This window comes from Ictalurus punctatus, chromosome 10 (genome assembly GCF_001660625.3).
Source record: "Ictalurus punctatus breed USDA103 chromosome 10, Coco_2.0, whole genome shotgun sequence".
Taxonomy (NCBI): domain Eukaryota; kingdom Metazoa; phylum Chordata; class Actinopteri; order Siluriformes; family Ictaluridae; genus Ictalurus; species Ictalurus punctatus.
The window spans coordinates 30,472,487-30,495,000 of NC_030425.2; the positions used below are offsets into that span (position 1 = coordinate 30,472,487).

The window sequence follows — 22,514 nt, forward strand, 5'->3', positions numbered from 1 at the left end:
GGAATAACCGCACGGAGCGGTTTCCTGTGGTGTCTAATCAGATTAGAGACGCGCGTAGAGGAGTTCCTGGAGTGAGTTTGTTGTTCTAAACTAGACGACGATCTTAAACCTCCTCAGTTCCTCACGGTGTGATAATTTTTATGGCTCTTTTTGTGCATAGTTTATTCTTTGAACATTAACAAAGAACTCAGAATTAAGGACAGGATACGGCGATGGTCTGGTGATATTTATTGGTTACAGATAAATGAAGACACATTACGAGTTTTGTCGGATGAAATATCATCACACAGATCTTACTGGTTTTATTCGAATCACGCAGCGATGATGTGAACGCAAGTCAGAAACGGAGTGACAATTAAAAAAAATAAAGGATGAAAACACGAGCGCTTCCTACTGAACGCCTTTACGCTTTACGAGAGGGTCTTCTTCTGAGACAGATTAATCTTATCTCCCAGACTCAAGGCCATGCCCTGTGGAGGAGAAACACACAAATATTAGTAATAAAGAAATCTACTTCTGACTTTGTGGTAACAGTTTGAGGAAGAAGCACAGATGAGTGTGACGGTCAGGGGCGCACATACTTTTGTCCGTAAATCGTGTATATAAATGTTAGTCGCTAAAACACAAACCGAGTGTTCAAGTTCTTCTACGAGTTCCTGTTCGAGTACTCACCTGGCTCTTGGCACGGATGCGAATGTGACCGTTGACCGGAGCCTCGGGTCCGAGGAGAATGGGCTTCTCGATGCTCACGTTAGCCAGAGCGTCCTCGCCAAAGATGGAGCGAGCATACAGGTTAGCAGCCATGAAACCACAAACCCCAGAGAGAGCCTGGATTACAACACACACACACACACACACACACACACACACACACAAACACGAGAGAGAGAGAGAGAGAGAGAGAGAGACATGACTTTATAAATGAGTGAACTTGACTGAAGAGAGCATGTGAAATGTTTTTTTGGGGTTTACAGCGTTACCTTCTCTGGAGTTAAACACTTCATGTTGGTGGAGCTCAGAATGTGCTGAAGATAATCGTTCAGCTCGGTGATGTTGGTGTTCACTGTAACCTTTAGGGAACGAGGAGGAGGATAAGTGAGATGTTTATGGAATCACACAGTATTTCAATAGGAGTACGGTTCTTTACCTTGTTCTCCCACTCAAACTCCGCCCACATTTGTCTGAACTCGGCGTCTGTGCAGGAAGCCGGCTGGATGTAGTCCATGATGTCGATGTGGATGTCACTGAGAACCACACAGTTCCTGTCACTGGCTGCTCCCGACACATCATACACTGCAGAGCACCACAAACACACACATACACACACACACACACACACACACACACACACACACACACACACACACACACACACACACACACATATTATACACTGGAAACACCACTAAGCTATAAGTAACTGACTTCCTGTCTAGGACAGGTGTACTGTACACAGTGAACATCTCCTCACCGATATTCCCGAAGATGATGCCGTTTTCTGTGGAAGCCACTTTGACGTTGGCCTTGATGTTGGCAAAGTCATGAGGAGCGAGAGTAAGAGGAGACGGCTTCTCCACCAGCTTCAGGTCACCTGCAGGATCAGCACAACACCTCGGTTTTATACTCAACAACACACGGAATGAAAGAACGAACACACAAACAGATAGATTGATAGACAGAGACGGTACCCAATGTGGCCAGTTCCAAAGTGCAGTTCTGCAGGGTGTCACTGGTTTGGTTGACCACCAGCACATCCAGCACGATGTCATACTGGTTAACGTGGACATATGCTTCAGCATAGACCGGATCTGAGAAACCAGTCAGCTGCGTCACCTGGGGGGGGAGGACAGACGGACACCCAAAATAAAAAACTTTCAAATGAGTTTTATTCAGTCACACTGCCATCTGCTGGCCAGGAGGTGAACAGGCCACATTGCTGTATATACTGTATATATTACTGTATATGTGTATATGGCAGCCATTCCATTCCAGTGTGTGTTGAATTCCAACACAGGCCCATCTCATTCTTCTGAATGATTTACTGTTTAGGTGATCACCTGAGCCAAATCTTATTAACCAGGAAAAGTATAAACAACACAGCATCTCTTTTCGTTATTTTGACCAGTTGTCATTTTCTGCAAATAAATGCCTTAAATGACAATATTTTTATTTGGAATTTGGGAGAAATTTCTGTAGTTTATAGAATAAAAGGAAAAAATTTCATCTTACCCAAACACATACCTATAAATAATAAAAACCAGAGAAACGGATCATTTCGCAGTCATCTCTTAATTTTTCCCAGAGCTGTATATTACACTTCTATCCAGAGCGAAGCAGATTATACAGTAAACTTTTCATCAGTGTGATTAAACTCATTCTGACTGCAGATCCTAAATAAAACGCTTACACACACTTCTGCAGTGTCCGAAACCGCTCCCTATCTCCTATACAGCGCGCTATAATCGAGCATCAGCCATTCTGTAGTGGTGTCCGAATTCTGAGTGAGCAACCTCATTCCCTACGTTCATTCATTCGTTTATACCCACAATGCACATTGATTTCGAGTGAGCATCCGACAGACACTCGCAAACGCACTATTTCCCATACTCCAACGTGAGACTGAAGAACCCACACTCACTTTACACACACACACACACACACACACACACACACACACACACACACAAACTAGCTCACACTGATCTATACGGTCCTGATGAAGGTGCTTCTGGGGAAATCCCTTCTTCTTCATCTGACCAGCTGTTATATTTTAAGGCAAAAAATTATATTCGTAAAAAAAAAGTATAGTTTGTCACTGCTGATGATGTCACTAACCTTACTGTAGCAGTAACAGTTTCGAACCAGGAAGTGGAAGTTTACGAGGTGAACACACACGAGGAAGTGATACACACACAGTGAAACGTCCCAGTATAAGCACTCTAGGAACGCTGCTCGAAAGATGACATCAGATGAGTGCGCATCGTCCTAGTCTGTGTGCATGAGAGTGGTCCTGACACTGTAGTACTGGTTCATTCATTTAAAGCGTGAAACGGGGAGTGTGTGTATGTGTGTATGTGTGTGTTTGTGTATGTGAGTTTTCATGTTGAGTTTATTGAAGTGTATATTTTGCATCATCAGAGTGTTGTATAGCGTCACCTTGTTGAGTTTGGAGGCGAGCGGGTCGGACGCTTCCTTCCTCTGCGTGTTGCCCATAGCGGCCAGCAGACTGAGCTGGAACTGGTCCTCTTTGGAGCTCGTCTCGTTCTTGGCGGTGAGCTGCATGAAGGAGATGGGGTCGTCGGCCTGCACAGTCACATTACGCTTCTCCGATTCTTTCTGTGGAGTTAAATATAAAACAAACACTTCAGTGTGATCATGTTTTCATCTCCTCAGATACACAATCATCATCGTTACAGGTCAGGGTTCGACAACCGCAAAGAAAACGCAAGAAAAACACCACCTCCGATAGGAAAGGGAAACGCACCGTGCTCGGTCTACAGTAACATTAACGTGTGTTAATGACTGAAGAGGGACAAAACCACGCTGATAAACTTGTTATTCAGCTTATAGTGTTAAAGAGGAAAATCTGATCCCTTTTGTCCTTACACAAAATCTACAGTTTAATATTTACATTTTAAAAGCAGTCGGATATCTAAACACCGGAATAAACCAGCAGGACTCGACAGCGTGGGCGGGGCCGAATCCAAAACAAACAAGTCTCATCCGTAGTAGGGGTGTAACGATATATCGGGGTACGTGGACCTACTCTGCACCTGTGTCACGCGTGCGTTGACAAATCACCTGAACTGAGCAGTAGCAGGGCAGAATGAGTTCGGCTGAAACCGAAACTGAAACAGAGGATGCCCCGTGCACTTATAAGTCCGACGTCTGGCAGCATTTTGGTTTTCCGGACACTCGACTATTTATTTTAATGTTTTCCTTTTTATTTTTTTACTTTTTAAACTTTTACTGCTTTAAGAAGGTCTCTTAGCTTTGAGCCATCTTAATTCTAATTTCGTGTTAAAATTCAGTTTTATTGTTCAGTGACATACAGAAGGTTAAATTAAATCTTGTGTGTGTGTGTGTGTGTGTGTGTGTGTGTGTGTGTACCTTCTGAGAGAGTTTCTCCTCCTCCAGTCGTACAGTCAGCATGTGGGACAGGGACCTGCGGCATTCTTTGTTGAAGATGTCACTCATGAGCGGTGAGGACTCGGACAGAACCTTCAGGCACAGAGAGATTCGCTCCACGTCGTCGTCCGTGATCGGCTTCTTGGGCAGTGAGGATTTCCCCAGGTGGAGCACGGTGGCCATGATCAGCATGGCTTCAGCTACAAACGACTGAGACAAAAAAACAAAAAAAACAAATAAACAACAAAAAAAAAAAACAGGTGGCTTTAGTTACTCATCAATTAATTAATTAATTAATTAATTTTAAACAACAGAAAGGTACAACAGGTAAGACATTATTACGTTTTGCTTCTTCTTGTCTGTAACGATGGCAATGTAGCGCAGTGCGATTTTAGTCAGCGTGGTGGCGAGAGACGCAGCAACGTAGAAATCCCCGTCCAACAGGAAACCCCTCAGAGGAGGCCTAGACAAGAAAAAAACAACTAATAAATAATAAACTTTGTAATCAAGTCGGAGCCACTTGGTACGATCCGAAAGTCTGACTTTATCAGGGCCAAATTTTATCCGATGTTGGCGCTAGAGCATTGGCGGCACTTTGGTCAGAACCACAAATTTGGTCAGAACGTTCCTTAGACCCTTGACAATCAGTGTATCAAATTTCACAACTTTTTACCAGACAGTTCTATGGGCTGCCCTTCAAACCAGAAGAAGCGGAAGAGGAAGAAGAAGAAGAAGAAGAAGAAGCAGAAGAAGAAGAACCGGAAAGAGAATAAAAAGTGGAAGAAGCGGAAGAAGAAGCAGAAGAATAAGCGGAAGCGGAAGAAGAAGAAGAAGCGGAAAGAGGAGAAGAAGAAGAAGGGCAGAATGACAGCAGGGTGCTGTCGGTGCCTGGCCCCATAATTAGATTTCTAAAAGATGTTTAATTCATTATTTTTGCTTCCGTGAAGAAAGGTGAAATCTGTGGAAAACAGCAGTGAAAATGCAGAAGACATGCAGGAGCTCGATTCTATTGAGACAGATGATTTACACTGTCTGTGCTGTCTGAGTGGGAGGGACCTACTCGTGACCCCGTCAATCACAGTGACACTAGCCAACCTGTGAGCTTGTGTATGTGGCAGAGGGCAGGACCTCCGAGCGTTACGAACCTGTCCTCCTCTTTCTTCGAGGGTCTATTGGAGCTGAGAGCGCTCTGAGTGGCGTAGGTTCCCATCTCAGTCACCAGCTTCTGCACTGGCCCGGCGCTCACTTCCTCCTCCACCTTCAGCTCCCCCGCCTCCTTCTTTATCTCATTCTCTACTATGGGGATCTACACACCCACACACACACACACACACACACACACACACAGTATTAGAGTAAACAGTGTATAATGTGGAGTCAGGTGGGGCTGGTGCATACACAGTGCTGTGACTGAAATCTGGATATTTTAGTGTCTCCTTTACAAACGTGGAGCTCAGGGCTACAGCTAACGATTATTTACATAATCCATTAATCAGCCGATTATTATTATTACTACTACTACTACTGCTGCTACTACTACTACTACTACTTCAATTAATCGATACCTTTTTTTTTCATTTATTTAAAATAAAATCCACAAACAGTTACAAATACAAACTTCAGACAAAAACTTTAACAAATGTTTTATCCAATTATATAGATATAATTTTATATTAACTATAAGTATTTATGTATTATTTTCATGGATGCACACAAAAAACACTGATAATTAAACTACAGTCCTAAATGAATAAGAAAAATCTCCTTTCACTGCACCTCGTGGTTTCCGCTCCTTGCTGCCTTTAGACATGTTATTTCACTTGTTTAGTTTGATCATAGTGTTTTGATATTAAAGATCTTGCTCGCACTGCACTGTGTATCTACACCACGAGTGAGGAGCAGCGTGGCCTTGTCACTAAAACATCACTTCCGTTATAATAAACTACAGAATTTACACTGCAAATGCACAAATACACCATAAAATGACAATAAACCTGAATTAAACTAAACCTCGCAGCTGTTTCCCCAACCCCCTCACACATAGTCGAGTATTTTGGATTCAAACACAAGTCTGTGTTCGTGCATCGCTGTCATGCTTCCACGCTACACAAGTTTAAATGTTACAGTCTTCTTCATGGCGTTTAATATAAAATGCCCCCCTGCCTTAGAGGACCTGGAGGACGCACACTCTTTTCCTCATTCACGTGACTATTCCTGCTCCCTCTGATGGAGACTGAGGTCATGTTGGGAATAAAAGGTAACGCTGACATAAACAGTAAACTGAAGAGAGTCAGTGTCGGTGACCCTGGGTGTGAGGCTAAAGCTAGCGGCATCGCATTACGTGCGTATGACGTCATGCGCCGTTGACTAGAAAGCGGTTTATATTTCCGGTTAGTAAAAAAACCGCTAGTGTTCCATTTGAGATGATATTACCTTACTAAAAACCCACACACTAGACGGTAGAGAACACAGTGCACAGTGTAAGTGTGCAGTACTTCATTTGGAACAAAGCTTTAGTATTTACTCTCCGAAGCGTGTTTTCGGAACAGAAGTAACGTAATGAGTAAACGTTCTCCGATAATGAGATTCGTTGAGAACGATTTTAGTAATCAATCATTATCTATTTTATGGATTAGCTGCTGCAGCTCTAGTGGAGCTTTACCTCTCCGAGTGACCTCCTCACTTCAGTCATGACATTCTGGATGTCCTCTTTGGTGCTGCAGTACTCTCCCAGAATCCACAGCGCTCCTCTGTAAATCCTACACACACACATACAATGTGTTTACAGCCAACGCAAAAATACACTGCATCATTCAATGACAATTAGCAGGAACATGTCAGAGAATGAATCTGCTTATGTAAACAGGAAGTGAGCTGTGATGTAAGAACGTGTCTATAATCTCACAGTGCGATGCTCAGCGTTCAGTCGCTGTAATAACCGCTGCTGAGAACAAAGCTTCAGAAGGAAAGCTTTAACGCTTAATGCTCGTGTGTGTTAGAAACATAAACGCATTAACTTCAATTCAATCCAATTCAGTAACATAAAGGCGCAGTGTGATGATGTCATAATGTAGTCAGTAATACTCTGTAGACTTACTTGACCGTTTTAATGGCGTGAAAAACTTCCAGCATTTTCTCAATGATGAGCGCTCGGAGCGAGTCGAACCGCTGTATCGCCTCACGCACAAACTCTAACACATCAGCAGCGGCTGCTTCGTTAGTGTCACTGAGGAACTCCATCAGCTACACACAGACACACACACACACACACAATACTTCTAAATAAAACAAAGCAAATGAATATATAAATGTACAACTAGCATCCATGTTACACGCTAAATGTATTATTTCTCACTGAGCAGGTGTTAATACTTTACACTTACCGTCATATTTATCACTAAACATTTATACATGTCAAATATTTGTAAAATAAAATGTAAAAATAATGTAAAATAAGCCATAATGCACTCATTGTTAACTGCTAAGAGATGAGGTTTAAAATGCTGGAGTATTTATTTAGTGATGCTTAAGAACGCTCCTGACTGACCAGATTTCCGTAATCAGATATAGGTTTTGTAATATCGGATCCACCGATAAATTTGAGAATTGCGCGCAGGACCGCCATTGAAGCACTGCATTTGTTTTTTGTCAGAATTATTTTTGTGCTTTATTTGTTTACCTCATCGAAGCTTTTCTTTAGAAAAAAAGAGTAACAGTGAACTTTATTGATTTTTTTTGCACTCTTTCAGACCCCTCTATTTATAGTTGTAGAAATAAAAATTTTGTTTTATTTTGTATGTGAGGAGTAAGTGAAATTGACCATTATTACAAAGTATATGGGTTGTTCAGTTCAGTGCTGATATCATTTCTGTGTCAAAAACAGAAGTAAAACAAAAAAGATCGGTTCTGCATAAACACACAAATAATCGTATCGGTTTGAAATGAGAAACGAATGCATTAGATGATATCAAAATTTCCTGCATCAAGCATGAACAGTTGAGTAATTGTTGAACTTTTTCTGAAGAATTGACAGTTTTTAACAGTAAAATTAAGGCCACACCCCCTTGTTTACACTTCGATATCTCAGAAACTAATGCAGAGACAAACTATGCGCACTATGTACTGGGAACAGTGACGTTATTTCCAGACAGTATGACGCAGATCTGAGACGATCAGTCAGAAGGCTTCTGGTGATGTTCACTTGGATTGATCCAAAAAGTAACTTCAAAAAAATAATTCAAAAAGAATTTTAAGCAGATGCATATCCCCTGTACATAAATAATAAGCTTCTTCCCTTATTTCTGTATTTTCTTGTTGCGATAATGAGGGAACTTTAATGAAATGTCACATGACCACAGGGGGCGTTGTGGTTGGTGTGTTGTGTCCCCTGGTGTTCAGTGGCAGTACTGCAGGAAGAGTTACAGACTAAACACCACAGATAAACTCAAGCTCGAACTGTCTTTATAGCTGTCTGTAAAACATACCTCATTATTTATTTTTTTTATAAATAAAACCCATTTACTTTATAAACGTAGTATATTTACTACATTTACTATATAAACTTAGAAAAAGCATACAGAAAAATATACAAAAACTGTCCACGTTATTAGGAACACCCATACACCTGCTCATTCATGCAGACTCTGGACAGGTGAGCTTTTTTCCTAATCGTCATACTTTAGAGATCAGACTTTTTCTTCATTCTGATGTCGATGTGAATTATCTGAAGCTCTTGACCTGTATCTGCATGATTTTTTGCACTGTGCTGCTGCCACATGATCGGCTTATTAGATAACTGTGTATAAGTGCAGGTGTTCCTAATAAAGTGGACGGTGAGATGGTTGACGTTAGGGGGTTTTGTATTTGAATGAGATTTGCCGTGTGTTTTCTGACACTCACCACAGGGATGACGTTACCAGCCATGTCAGGGAAGCGTACACTGCAGGAGTGGAGAGTTCTGACCAACAGCTGGCGGTATTTATCAGTGTCTTCATGTTCAGTCACATTGTTGGTCTTGATCACTTCCTTCTTCAGAACAATCACCAACTGCAGAGAACAAAACATCACCAGCCTTCAGTGTCCAATCTCCGGTTTTCTCCCCCAAGTGTCCAATCTTCAGTGTCGAACCCTCCCCGTGTCCAACCCTCCCCCAGTGTCTAACCCTCACTGTCGAACCCTCACAGGGTCCAACCGTCCCCCAATGTCCAACCCTCACCAGTGTCCAACACTCACCAGTGTCCAACCCTCACTGTCTAATCCTCACCAGTGTCTAACCCTCACTAGCTGCATTTACATGGACAACAATAATCCACTCTTAATCCGATTAAGACGATACTCTAATTAAGAAACTCGCATGTAAACAGCAATTTTTACTTACCTTAATCTGATTAAGGTCATAATCAAAGTAAGCAATAATCTAATTAAGACAGGTGGAGTACTCCTGTTTTAGTCGCATTATGGACGTGTATTACAGACATGTAAACACCTTAATCACATTATGAACGTCGTGTGGGAGTTTTCACCGCATTGTGCGACAGGACACGATCACACACAACAGTTTTACGGCGAACAAGAGAGCACAGCTGTGTCCCAAACCGCATACTTTCCTACTATAGGCCTACAGTGGGGAAAAATACATGTATCTCGGCTACTATACAGACGGTAACTATGTGATTTGGGACGCAGCCCACTGCTTCAATCAGTTGTCTATTAGCACATACAGCATGACAAATAATTAAGTGCACTTAAAGCGTTCGTAAAAAAATTAAATAAAAACACCCAAAACTGTATACGGTACCATAACGAAGACCAACTGCATGTTGCTACGTGAAATTCTGGCGGGACGTCAGACGGCGTGGCGCGGTGACGTAATGACGCGTGCTGTTAATCTAATTATGTTCTAAAACATGTAAAACGGGAACATGACAGGAGTATTCTAAAAGCGACTCATGTAAACACCTTAATCACAATACTATCTTACTCAGAGTAAGGTCAATAATTAGATTACTGCTGTCCATGTAAACGTAGTCAATGTCTAATCCTCACCAGTGTCCAACCCTCACTGTCTAATCCTCACCAGTGTCTAAGCCTCACAGTGTCTAAGCCTCACAGTGTCTAAGCCTCCCCCAGTGGAAAATCCCTCAGTGTCTAATCCTCACCAGTGTCCAACCCTCACAGTGTCCAACCCTCACAGTGTCCAACCCTCACAGTGTCCAACCCTCCCCCAGTGGAAAACCCTCAGTGTCTAATCCTCACCAGTGTCCAACCCTCACAGTGTCCAACCCTCACAGTGTCCAACCCTCCCCCAGTGGAAAACCCTCAGTGTCTAATCCTCACCAGTGTCCAAACATCCAGTGAAGATATCAATGTGTTTGACTTTATATAACTTTATTAATTTAAATAATAATATATTCAATTAATTGAGGGTTTTGGAAGATTAGTTAATAGTACTCAAGAGAATTAATTTTGCTTTCACATCACATGAGGAAAAACATAAATACATATATTCTGACTGAGAAACAATTACATCTCCCCTCATGCGGGAAAATCAGAAGCCAGAATTTTAGGAGATTTCTCAGACTAAACGCAGATATTATTATTATTATTATTATTTACAACAATGACGTATATGTATGGGTAAATGTATAATAAGAGTTTTCCCATCCTCGGGCCACACACAAGCCATCTGATTAATTCCGGTGTATAAGCTCTGTGTTCAGACAGAAACAGAACACAGGTGAAGTTAGAAGCAGCACTGCACACGATTAACACTTAAAGGGTTCAGCATGCATTAAGGTATCATTAACACGTTAACACACACCTCCTCCACGTTACGAGATGACACCAGGTCCAGCGCCAGCTGCAGAGTCTTCTTGCGAACCTCCAGGTCAGGAGTGGTCAGAACCCTTAGGATGTCCATCACCAGGTCCTCGGATCAGAACAGAACCGAATAGTTAGCTCGCTGAGCAATTAGCACCACGACGAGACCGTCCAGGTTCTGGACACGGCCCGTATCGTTCATAGATAAAATATATATCCGGCTGTATGGTGGTGAAGATAACGGATGATGATTTTATACCTGCAGCACACGCTCGTGAGTGGGATGCTCCTTCAGCTCGATGAGGCGGTCCAGTACGATCAGCTTCACGTTGTTATCGCTCTCCTTAATGATCAGGTCAATATAACACTGAGCTGCAGCCTGAACACACACACACACACACACACAGAGTTTTACAGGTTTCTAATGTCATTAATTACACAGATGTATAATAGTGGAGACAGAAGTCCGACCTTGATGGCAGTCGGAGCGCTGGACAGAGTGACCAGAGTTCCAGCAGCTTCGTATTTCACAGCTGGACTGGATGACTGCAGCAGGTTGTAGATGCAGCGGATGAAGCGAGCTCGCTCTGACGGGTTAGCATGGCACACCTACAGACACACATACACACACACTTAAATTCAGAGGCGACGGTGGTGAGGAAAAACTCCCCGGGATGATATGAGGAAGAAACCTTGAGAGGAACCAGACTCGAAAGGGAACCCGTCCTCATCTGAGTAACAACGGATTATAAATAAATAAACAAATAAATCCCTTCTATAGAGTCAACAAGTGCAGCTGTGTAAACAGGCATGACAACACACACCTATGCAGTGTGCTATATGAAGTGTAGAACGTATAATAAGGATAAAATCACCTTGTAGATGAGTTCAACAATCACCAGCTGCAGAATGTCTCCGAAAGTGTGAACCTGATCGATACACGTGCTGAGATAATCCAGAGCTCGGTCCTGGCAAGTTTTAGGGGAATAAACGATGAAAACCTTAACTTTATCTCACTGCTAAAAATTATTAATACTTACTGACGACAAATGGTTAAATTATGTTTTGTATATATATATATATATATATATATATATATATATATATATATATATATATATATATATATATATATATATATCTCAGAAATAAGCAGTAATAATAAGAAGAATCATCATCATTATCAATAATAATAAAGAACTGTATTAAATCAATATCAGGTGGTGACTAAGAGACATTAATGAACACACAAACTGTTTTTTGTTGTATTTATTCCTCTAATAAAATTTCCACAACACACACTATTAGCTCTGTATACGTATTAAAATGTTTACATTTGCTAACAAAGTGCAAAAGCTTTTGAGACAAAATATAAAGTCTGATCAAGAAAGAGACAGAAACGTCCGATCAACTGTCTGATGTTAGTACGAGTTTTAAACGCTCTGATAAAAGCGGTCAGATTTAATACTGTAATAATTTGATTCATTGATCGGATGAAATAAGTAGTTTTGCTGTACAGAGCAGATTTACCTGATCGGCGTGGATCAGCATCATGAAGGCGTTTCTTTTACAGCTCGCGTCTTTCTCGTTTACCAGGAAGTCATGGATCAGTTCTGGAGCGTCGGGGATTAAATGCTCAAAATTTCTAAACGAGGAGAGAAAAGAAAAAAAAGAAAGAGCATGAGACGAAAGAAACACCCAGAAAAAAAATATACACAGAACACATTTACTAACACACACACTTATTCACACACACTAATTCACATGCATTTTCACTGGTGCAAATAGTTACAGCTGAAAAAATTAAGAAAAGAATAGCAATAAATATCCATTTGATTCTGTATAAGAAGAATATATTTTTGCTTTTCTGTAAAAAATTAAAAATTAGACAGGAAAACACTGTACTTTTAGTCTGTCCTCAAAACTGCACTAATTCAAATAAAAATATGAAGAAAAAAAGTATTAAAAAATTCAAACTATTAGAAATCAACAAGTCCAACCAGAAATAAACCACAAGAAAAAGTTCAACTGAAACTGAATTGGAATTGTGAGGAAAAAAACCTAAATGATTAAATGAATAAATAAATAAATGAATGAATAAATAAATAGTTTGTGAAGAATCAAACCGGACCTGTAGATGGTGTAGATGGCAAGGACGGCGTTGCGGCGTACGTAACTGTGGCGATGTTCCAGACAGGCGCGGATAGCCGGCATCAACGGCTCCAAAAGCTCCGCCTCCTTCAGCTTACACAGGAAGCGCAGTGTGGAACCACGGATAAACTCGTTCGGGTGCTGAAGATCCTGAACCAGACGAATCCAGACAGAGAATAAACGCGCAGTACTTGGGTCAATGATGCGGGTTTGGTGTTGTGTGGCGACAGACGCTTACCTTCCTGTAGGCATCACAGACCAGGATCATCTCCTGAAGCAGTTTTCCATCAGGAGTGGTTTTGGGTACGATCTCCCAGAAGACGAGGAGAAGTTTCTTGATGGTGTGGTCCTGAAGAGGAAGCACAAAGCGGATGATGGTCATCAGCAGACCAGGCAGCTTCTCACCGTTCAGGATCATGATGATGACTTTCTTCAGCGCCTCCGTCTTGGCTTTTATCTCCCCCTTTTCTGTTCACGTAAAGAACACAAAGCTATTAAAGACGATTCTCCAGCGCTCTTACACATTAGAACTTCACACGGTGTTCTCGCTAGCGTTCTTACCCAAATCAGCTTTAAGGCTGACTTCTGACGGAGGCTCCGAGTCGCTCGGAACATTGATCAGGGTGTAACACACGTTCTCCGCTGCGGTCATGGTGCTGGACAGATCCTCGTCCCTTCAGCAGACACCAGTCAGAGATGATTAAAGTGATTTCCTGAAAGAGGAGAGGAAAAAAAAAAACACACACACCAATCTGTTAGTACAGTAAACATAAAGTCCAACAAAACCCAGCTTCTGAACTTCACCACGTCTCTCTGCAGATACAGCTGGAGTCGAGCTTCTGTGGAAAACATCAAAGTTTTTCTGATTATAATAAGATGGACCATGAGCACAATGAGAGATCTGGAGGAGGATCTGCTATGTTCTGGAGATGATCCTGTGAAGATCATGAACTCGGCTAAGAGGATTCAATCAATATGAATGAAGTGGCTGTATGATGTATATCTGCAGTACTCAGGAAGCTCTGTGTTTTTAAAAGGTGTGTTAAGATTAAACTATACTATAACGAGTCCTCGTGTGTGTAGTGTTAATGTTCCAATACTTTTGCACGACGCTGTAGTAGAGACTTTACATCTATCCACGTCATCCGATCACACTGGATCTGCATAAATTTATCTACATATTGACAGGAGTATTGAAAATAAAATAGTTTGGTGTTTAACAGCTTTATTATAACATGGAGGAAATAAATTTTATTGAATAGTTTACTAATAATAATAATAAGAAGAAGAAGAAGAAGAAGAAGAAGAACAACAACATCAAGCTAGTGTGCTAACGTTAGCTGTGCTATGCTAAGCCTCGTTAGATGGCTTTATATAATAAATAAGTAACCTACCTGGGTGAATAAGCAGAACATCATTTTATACCACACAATCTGACATGATGCAGTTTGTAAAGAAGCGGATGACATTTACAACTAGTTAGCCAGATAGCTAACGACGACCATCTCCACACACTAGCCTACTACACAGTATGCTCACGGATCACTCCGCCACACAGCTGCGCACTACTTTATCCGTACTATGTAGTACTGTAGTATGCGACTATAAACGCAACCGTAGCTTAGCCAGTTCTCTGCCTACGTGGCCAGGTAAACACACCGACACAGTCAACGAGCCATTTTTGTTTCAATAAATAACGTTTAGAAATAGCACTATTGGCAAAATAACACATTAAAATGAAGATTCTGATGAAGTAAAATTTACCTTCTTCACGTTACTGCCTCCGATTTCTGCCTGTATCCGTGTCCGATATGGAGTCTGAGTCTATGGAGTGACGTGGAACCACAGCGAACTAGCCACGCCCATACTACGGCAAGCGACCAGAGACAAAAGCGATTTGTATTCCGTAATACCTGATACTATGTACTGCCGTGTAGTCTAGAGCAGGATAGTGTGCAGTATAGTATACAGTACAATACATAGTGTATAGTGCAGTATAGTATATAATACAGTATGGAGCACAGTACAGTGTGCAGTTTAGTATGGTGTATAGTGTGGAGTATAGTATTGAGGTATAGTATGGAGCATAGCACACAGTATAGAATGCGGTATAGTATGGAGTATATATCCCTTACTCTTTTATTGAAATTTATGCCTAAACACATCTGTGGATAAAGTTCCCTCAGAATGGCGTGTTTAGTTATTGCACACTCACAGTCACAGAAACCTCGTCAGGTATTATGGATTTTATTGAGAGTTAAACGTACAGCAAATCTCTGTGGGAGAACTGACAGCATCCTCCTCAGCTGCTCCGAGGTCAGTTTAGAACCGATCATCACTGCTCATTGGGAACTGCAACTGCTAACAACAGTTTTGCTCTCAAGTCTCCATCACATTTCACACAACAGACTTCAAATTAAAACTATAATGAATTTATAAATAACTCTGATGCTCATGTATATAAGTTGCTCATAAGATCATAAGTTCCTGGTTACACAACTGCACATTTTGACACTGTAGTATACAACTGATTTATAATCGCACTATCTGGTATCACCCAGATGAGGACGGGTTTCCTTCTGAGTCTTTCCACTCGAAGTTTCTTCCTCATATCATCTCAGGGAGTTTTTCCTCACCCCGTCACCTCTGACTGCTCATTAGGGATAAATTCATACATTTAAAATCTATATCCTGAATTTATATATTTCTGTAAAGCTGCTCTGGTACAATGTCCACTGTTAAAAGAGCTGTACTAATAACACTGAACTGAATTGAACTGAATTGTCCCGTTTAGCTGTGAATAATATTGTGATGGTGAATACCGTGTCACTTAGGTTCAAGACTTAAGACCTTTGCTGTAATATACACGTGCTTCTTGGTGCAAATGAGTTGCAATGAGTTTGTTTACTGCTGCAGATGATGCACTTGATTTCAATATAAAAAGGTAAACAATAAAAAATAAAATAAATGTTTTAAAAAAAAGGTGTAAATAAACATGTAATAAAGCCTCAGCGTAGCGGTGGGGTGGCGTGAGGACTTAGGAAGGTTGAAAACAAGTTGTGTGGCTGCATTGTGGACCAGTTGCGGAGATCAGATGGAGCTCAGAGGCAGACGTGGCAGGAGCGAGGTGCAGTCGTCCAGTCTGGAGATGACAAGCGACTCACCTATGGAGAGAAATGGCCTCCTGATCCTCCTGATGTTGTAGAGGAGAAAACGGCATTAGAAATGTGGTTTAGCGAGTGTTGGTTGTCCATGGTCTCCCGGGGGTTGTGCTCATGTCAGATGGAGAGATCTGAGAGCTGTCCAGAGAGAGAGAGAGAGAGAGAGAGAGAGAGAGAGAGAGAGAGAGAGAGAGAGAGAGAGACATCTCCTGGTTAGTTCAGAAGCTCAGTCTTGCTGGGGTTTAGTGTGAGATGATGAGCTGACATCCATAATGAGATCTGAGCAGAGCAGTGTCTGGGGGAGGAGAGGAGAGGATGAGGTGAGTTTCATCAGCAGAGCAGAATTCAAACCCATGTGAGGATACGACCTCACTGAGAGAGTGGGAAGTACATTAACACCAGTTCATTAACACTAATACATACACACCAGTACATTAACACTAGTACATTAACATCAATAGTTTAAGCACACTGCAAATAAGTAATTACTGTTGCTGTTGTTGTTGTCGTCAGGGAGAAGACAGATCAGAGTGTTCTCCCTGATTATTATTACAGGTAAGTGTATTTATCTGTAACAATATGTATTAGTATGTACACAGTGAAACGCACGCGCAGAGTGAAACTGATGTTTCTGCTAGAACATGATGAATGAATTTCTCTCCGCTGAGGGTCAGTGCACTACACCGAGGATGAAATGGCTCCTGTACACTACCTAGTGCACTACTCGTCCAGCAGAGAGCCGATACGGACACAGCCATGAAATCATGACCCGTTTCTGCTCGCTGTCAGGCTCGAGCCGCTGTGAATTTTCGCCTGTAGGCGGCGCTCCGGAGCTCATCATCGCTAAAACAACAACAACACTTCACCTTCTTTCTTCCTTTGCAGTCGAGAGAGAAGAAAAAAATGCAGGAGCGCGTTTGAGTCGGTTCCGGAGCGCGTCCGCCGCCATGTAGCGAAACCGTCGATCGTCGGCAGGATGAAAGTTTGAGACGGGAACGGAAAGCGCGTGCTGTTTTCTTTGGTCGGGAGGAGGGAAAAACATGGCTGTGCGCGAGGAAGGCGAGGTTCCGCACGGTAAAGTCAGGCACGACGGCGGCGCGGAGAGCTTCAGGAACGGCTACGTGAAGAGCTGCGTCACGCCGCTTAAGCAGGACCCGCCGCGGGGGCTTTTCTATAGCGCGTGCCGCGCGTGCAGCGACTCGGACTCCAGCTCCACCGGGGTTGCGCGCGCCTCCGCCGCCTACGCGGGAGCTTTCGCGGCGCTCGCGGCGTCATTCTTCCTCTCGCGCCGCTTCCAAAGCGTCGAGTTGCGCGCGCTGCTGTCGGACGTCGCGAGCTCTCTGAGCCCGTTGTTCAGCATCGGGTGCGCGCACTTCTTCCTCACCTTCTACCTGCGCCGGCGGAAGCGCGAGAGCAGTCGCGGCTGGCTCGTGGCCCTGCCGGTCTCGTGCTACCTGGGGGACTTCGCGGCGCTGCGCTTCCTGCAGTGGGGCTCCGGAGAGCAGGACGACTCCGCCGCTGCCTCGCATCACGTGCACACGGCGGGCCGCCTGCTGTTTGTGCTCGGTTGCGTGGGCCTGCTCACACTGCTACCGACTCTCAAACTCCGGCACAGCGTGCTCGTGCTGCTTTTCGCCAGCGGCGCGTGGCTGCTCGCGCACACCGGCCTGAGCTGCGTGGCATCGTGGCTCAGGCCGCTGATCGCGTGCGCTGCCGCTGTCACAGGCTCTGTGCTCGGCCTCGGGTTCGACCGCTTATATCCGCCGAGGGAAACGGCGCACCGGACATCCGAGGAGCGCGTGCCAGTGGTGAGGCCGCGGCGGAGATCCAGCTGTGTGTCGCTCGGAGAAACTTCCAGTAGCTACTATGGCAGCTGGAAAATGCCGCGCAGACCGTCATTACCGTGCATCTCCCGAGAGCAGGTAACACACACACACACACACACACACACAGCATCATCTTCATCAACAGCATCTCATCCTCAGGTCACTCAGCGCGTGAAGCTGCGGCTCGTTAAACCGTGTGTGTGTGTGTGTGTCAGTTCTGCGTCTGTCACTGACTAATCAGTGCAAAAGTTTGTGCACCTTCAGGACAAAATGTACAGAAATATGATTGACGTGAGTTTCTCAGATCTTCATCACTAATGAAAATCAGAAAAGTTGTTGATAATCAAACAGTAAAAATGAGATCAGTTCAGAAATAATAATTTATAATTCAAAACACCAAATATTCTAGAACTAAATCTTCAAACTTTACCTTTATAACAGCTGTATATATTTATAACTCTGAGCTCTTTCACCTTCTCGGTTCTCTCAGGTGTCTCACTCGGCTTTCTTTTCTTTCTCTCTCTCTCTCTCTCTCTCTCTCTCTCTCTCTCTCACTCACACACACACACACACACACATACACCTCTCTTCTTTCTACTGTTTAAAAATTATATATATATACTTTTGGACTGACCTTTCTCTTAAACATAAAGAGTGTGTGTGTGTGTGTGTGTGTGTGTGTGTAAATGTGTATTTTGGGACAGTCGTCAGAATTATGCCTGAGTGAGATTTCAGAGTCTGCACTTTTTTGTTTTTTTAAAGTAAAGACTAAATGATTTGAGCTGAACTCGGGTTTGAATTGAGGGCGGGGCTAAAGTTAAGATCAGGGGCGGGGTTAATGATAGGGTTAGGGCGGGGTTAATATTTCTGCATCTTTTTTTAATTGTATGTAAAATTTTCCTTGTTTAATCGAATTTAATGGATTTTTTAGATAAGCTGATAAGCTGCTGATTCTGTTGTCACACACACACGAGTGTTTGGTGAATGAATATAACTTAGTTTGGATTTAATCGGATGTTTTGTATATAATTTATGACTAAAGTTAAAATACACAGCAGTCAGTTATTGCAAAAGATAAAACATTTGATATTATGTTTTATATTCACCAAACTCTCGTGTGTGTGACAACAGAATCAGCAGCTTATCTCACGCGCTAAAAAAATCCATTAAATTCGATTAAACAAGGAAAATTTTACATACAATTAAGAAAAAGATGTAGAAATATTAAATATTATTAACATTGCTACAGAGAGAGATTACACTGTGTGTGTGTGAGAGAGAGAGAGACAGACAGACAGAGAAAAAGGAGTTTAAGCCAGCTGTTTATTTAAAATAAAGTCTCCATTGGGTTGCTGTTCGGTCTAAAGGAGCGAGCAGTGCAGGCCGAGGGTAAAGGTCACAAGGTATGTGGAGCTCAGTAACATCATAACGAATAAGAGTGTGTGTGAGTGAGTGAGTGAGAGATTTCCTCGACTGACCTGCATGTAAAACCTTGCACATGAACAAATTTTATTTATCTAATTTTAACTCCAGTGTTCAGACAGAAGAGTCATGAAGCTAAACTACAACTGACTTCAGACTTTAATCAAACTGTGAAAACTAATATAACATTAAAATTGTGTACAGACACACACACAGTGTACCTGATGAACCGAATGTGTTAGTTATTAGCAGTTTGTGGGTGAAGTTGGACAGATGTATTGTGATGTCATTTTCCTGTTGAGTTTCATTAAGATTCAGAATTTCATATTTAACTTGTTGTTTCTTTTACATCTGATTAGAGCTGCAACAACTAATGGATAAAATAATCGAAAATAATCGATGATGAAAATGGTTGTAATGAATCTCATTATGGATTAGTCGGTCTGCGTGGCGCGGGGGAGATTCACTCGTTACGTTACTTCTGTTCCGAAAACACACCTCGGAGAGTAAAAATACTAAAGTTGTGTCCCAAATGAAGTACTGTACACTTACACTATGCACTACGTTCTCTACCGTCTAGTCTGTGGATTTTAGAAAGGTAATATCATCGCAAATATATCACTAGCGTTTTTTTACTAACCGGAAGGATAAGCTGATTCCTAGTCGACGACGCCACTAGCTTTAGCCTCATACCCAGAGTCACCGACACTGACTTTCTTCAGTTTACCTTTTGTCAGCGTTACCTTTTATTCCCAACATGACCTCAGTCTCCATCAGAGGGAGCCGAAGTCGTCATGAGACTGAGGAAGAAAATCCTCTAAGGCAGGGGGGCATTTTATATTAAACACGCGGAGATCAAATAGATAAAACTTATGTTAGATCAAATAGATCAAATAAAACTTATGTTTATATCCAAAATGTTCCACAGTGTGTAAGGAGCAGGGGAAACTGGTGCAAGCTACTTAAAAGGTTTAGTTTAATTTAAGTTTATTGTCATTATATGTTGTATCTGCATGCTTGCAGTGTAAATTCTGTCGTTTATTATAACGGAAGTGATGTGTTAGTAACGAGGCTGAGTTGCTGATCACACACAGTGTAGGCACGCTGATACAAAGTGTAGCGCGAGTCAGATCTGTAATGTCTAATTAAAACATTTTGATCAAAAATAAACAAGTAAAATAATATTCCTAAAGGCTGTGAGGAACAGAAACCACACAGTGCAGTGAAAGAGTTTTTATTATTCATTTAGGACTGGAGTTTAATTCTGTGCTTTTTGTGCATCCATAAAAATAATGTGTAAATACTATAAAATAAATTATACATACATACATACATACATACATATAAAATTTATTTTATAGTCTTTATGCATTATTTGTATGGATGCACAAAAAGCACAGAATTAAACTAAAGTCCTAAATTAATAATAAATATTCTGGTGTGTGTGTGTGTGTGTATTGGGTTCTTTTCTGTTTTGAACAAAAAGTTGTGTAAAGTTTTAGTCTGAAGTTTATATTTGTAACACTCAGTTTGTGGATTTTATTTTAAATAAACCAAAAAAAAGTTACTGCTCCGCCCCCATCCGATTAATCGAAAAAATAATTGGCCAACTAATCGATTATGAAAATAATGGTTAGTTGCAGCCCTATTTCTGAACTACTGAACGCTCTCATCTCTGAAAACGAAAATAAAACTCTTTCATTCGTTGTTCAGAAACACTGTGATGTAAAAAGTTCAACACACCTTTACTGTGGAGATCAGGAACTCTGCCCGTGCTCGGACAACACCGAGCCTAAATACACGATTAGACAATGATATAAATAAGAGTTTTAAACATTATTTCTAGTTTATTTCTCGAGATCTCCAGAACTTGTGGTGTTTCTGCAGCGCTGCAGCTCCGTGCTGTGGTTTAGTTCAGCAGCTCAGAGAAACATCTAGTTCAAAAAAGAAAACAAAAAAACACTGCAACATAAAGCATACGGTGAGTTTGATTCACTTCTTGCAGTGAGTCGATTCAGAGTCGAATGACTTTCTCACTTTGAAGCGGGTCAGGACCGCCTCGCTCTTGGACCCGAGTGTGATCGCCGTGTTCTCACCTGACTAAAGAACCTCACCGAGGAGGAGAACACACAAGGGTTCTGTCTGAACTCTCTAAACACTGTGTATGTGATAGAACCCTTCAGTTTACACCGCGGTGCAAAACATCAACGTTTCGACCCTTATTATTATTATTATTATTATTATTATTATTACTGTTGTTGTTGTTTATGGACTGATATCAGAGACTGTTAGAGGAAATAAACTGAATGTGTGTGTGTTCTGTTGTTCCTTGTGTTTAGTCTAGAGATCCAGTGCAGGACTCAAGCCCGTGTATTTGTCGTGTTCTATGTCATGTATTTGTTATGTTTGTCGGTATTACGCTGCTTTTCCTCTTCACTGTGAGTGAAATGTTTCAGGAACTTTGAATAAAGTAAAAATCTGAATAAAGCCTGAAGTAGTGATCCAACAGGAAGTGCAGACGGGGTGAAGTTCTGCTCTTCATCACTCTGACACTCAGTTTTTACTCCTCATGCTTCTGAGAAATCGTCTTACTACAGCGACAGAGCTTTTAACCAACGTCCCAAACACTACAGTACATCAATTACCGTAATAAACTTTGTGTTCCCATAATGCACTGTGTGTGTGTGTGTGTGTATGTGTGTGTGTCAGTTTAAACACTGAGAAACAGAGGCACATTGCTTCGCACTATGCGATATATCCATATTTGTAAAAATAAATAAATAAATAAATAAATATATATAATAAAAATATTATTGTTATAAAAAAAATCGTGAATTTTTTATACCTTTTTTTATGAAATTTGTTTTCATTTTAAATAATTAAATAGTTTTTCTATCTAAGATATATTCAGCTACATGGCAGTATATTTGTGCGGTTGCGTCCACGCTGAGGCGATGAACCTGAACACGGTATTGATTATAATGTGTAACAGTGGAATTAGGCGAGA

General features: G+C 41.7%; 2 protein-coding genes across 3 annotated transcripts in view; one reads left to right on the plus strand and one right to left on the minus strand.

Moving 5' to 3' along the window:
• Positions 1 to 213: 213 nt before the first annotated feature.
• copb1 (COPI coat complex subunit beta 1) lies at positions 214 to 14,972 on the minus strand. Its single transcript, XM_017478891.3, has 22 exons — positions 14,863 to 14,972; positions 13,660 to 13,811; positions 13,337 to 13,566; positions 13,079 to 13,248; positions 12,478 to 12,592; positions 11,823 to 11,915; positions 11,419 to 11,556; positions 11,207 to 11,326; positions 10,949 to 11,056; positions 9,028 to 9,174; positions 7,226 to 7,371; positions 6,791 to 6,887; positions 5,274 to 5,434; positions 4,471 to 4,591; positions 4,111 to 4,338; positions 3,157 to 3,336; positions 1,689 to 1,833; positions 1,472 to 1,591; positions 1,148 to 1,293; positions 981 to 1,070; positions 673 to 828; positions 214 to 470 (listed from the first exon to the last, which is right to left on the minus strand). Exons 2-22 carry the CDS (start codon positions 13,748 to 13,750, stop codon positions 411 to 413), a joined length of 2,862 nt encoding a protein of 953 aa, XP_017334380.1. The 5' UTR covers positions 13,751 to 13,811; positions 14,863 to 14,972; the 3' UTR covers positions 214 to 410.
• A 2,117-nt stretch (positions 14,973 to 17,089) lies between these two features.
• pde3b (phosphodiesterase 3B) overlaps positions 17,090 to 22,514 on the plus strand; it is a 53,585-nt gene continuing 48,160 nt past the window's right edge. For both annotated transcript variants that reach the window (XM_017478878.3, XM_053683402.1), the window contains exon 1: positions 17,090 to 18,181. In XM_017478878.3, the coding sequence (XP_017334367.1) occupies positions 17,300 to 18,181 (882 nt within the window). In that variant the 5' untranslated portion in view covers positions 17,090 to 17,299. The remainder of the gene's footprint in view (positions 18,182 to 22,514) is intronic.

Excerpts from the sequence above, each read along its gene's own strand:
- copb1 (XM_017478891.3), bottom strand. The coding sequence starts at position 13,750 with ATGACCGCAGCGGAGAACGTGTGTTACACCCTGATCAATGTTCCGAGC. Across the intron at positions 7,372-9,027 it reads CTGGTAACGTCATCCCTGTG|CTGATGGAGTTCCTCAGTGA; the intron begins GTGAGTGTCAGA and ends GTCTGTGTGTAG. Across the intron at positions 471-672 it reads GCATCCGTGCCAAGAGCCAG|GGCATGGCCTTGAGTCTGGG; the intron begins GTGAGTACTCGA and ends TCTCCTCCACAG.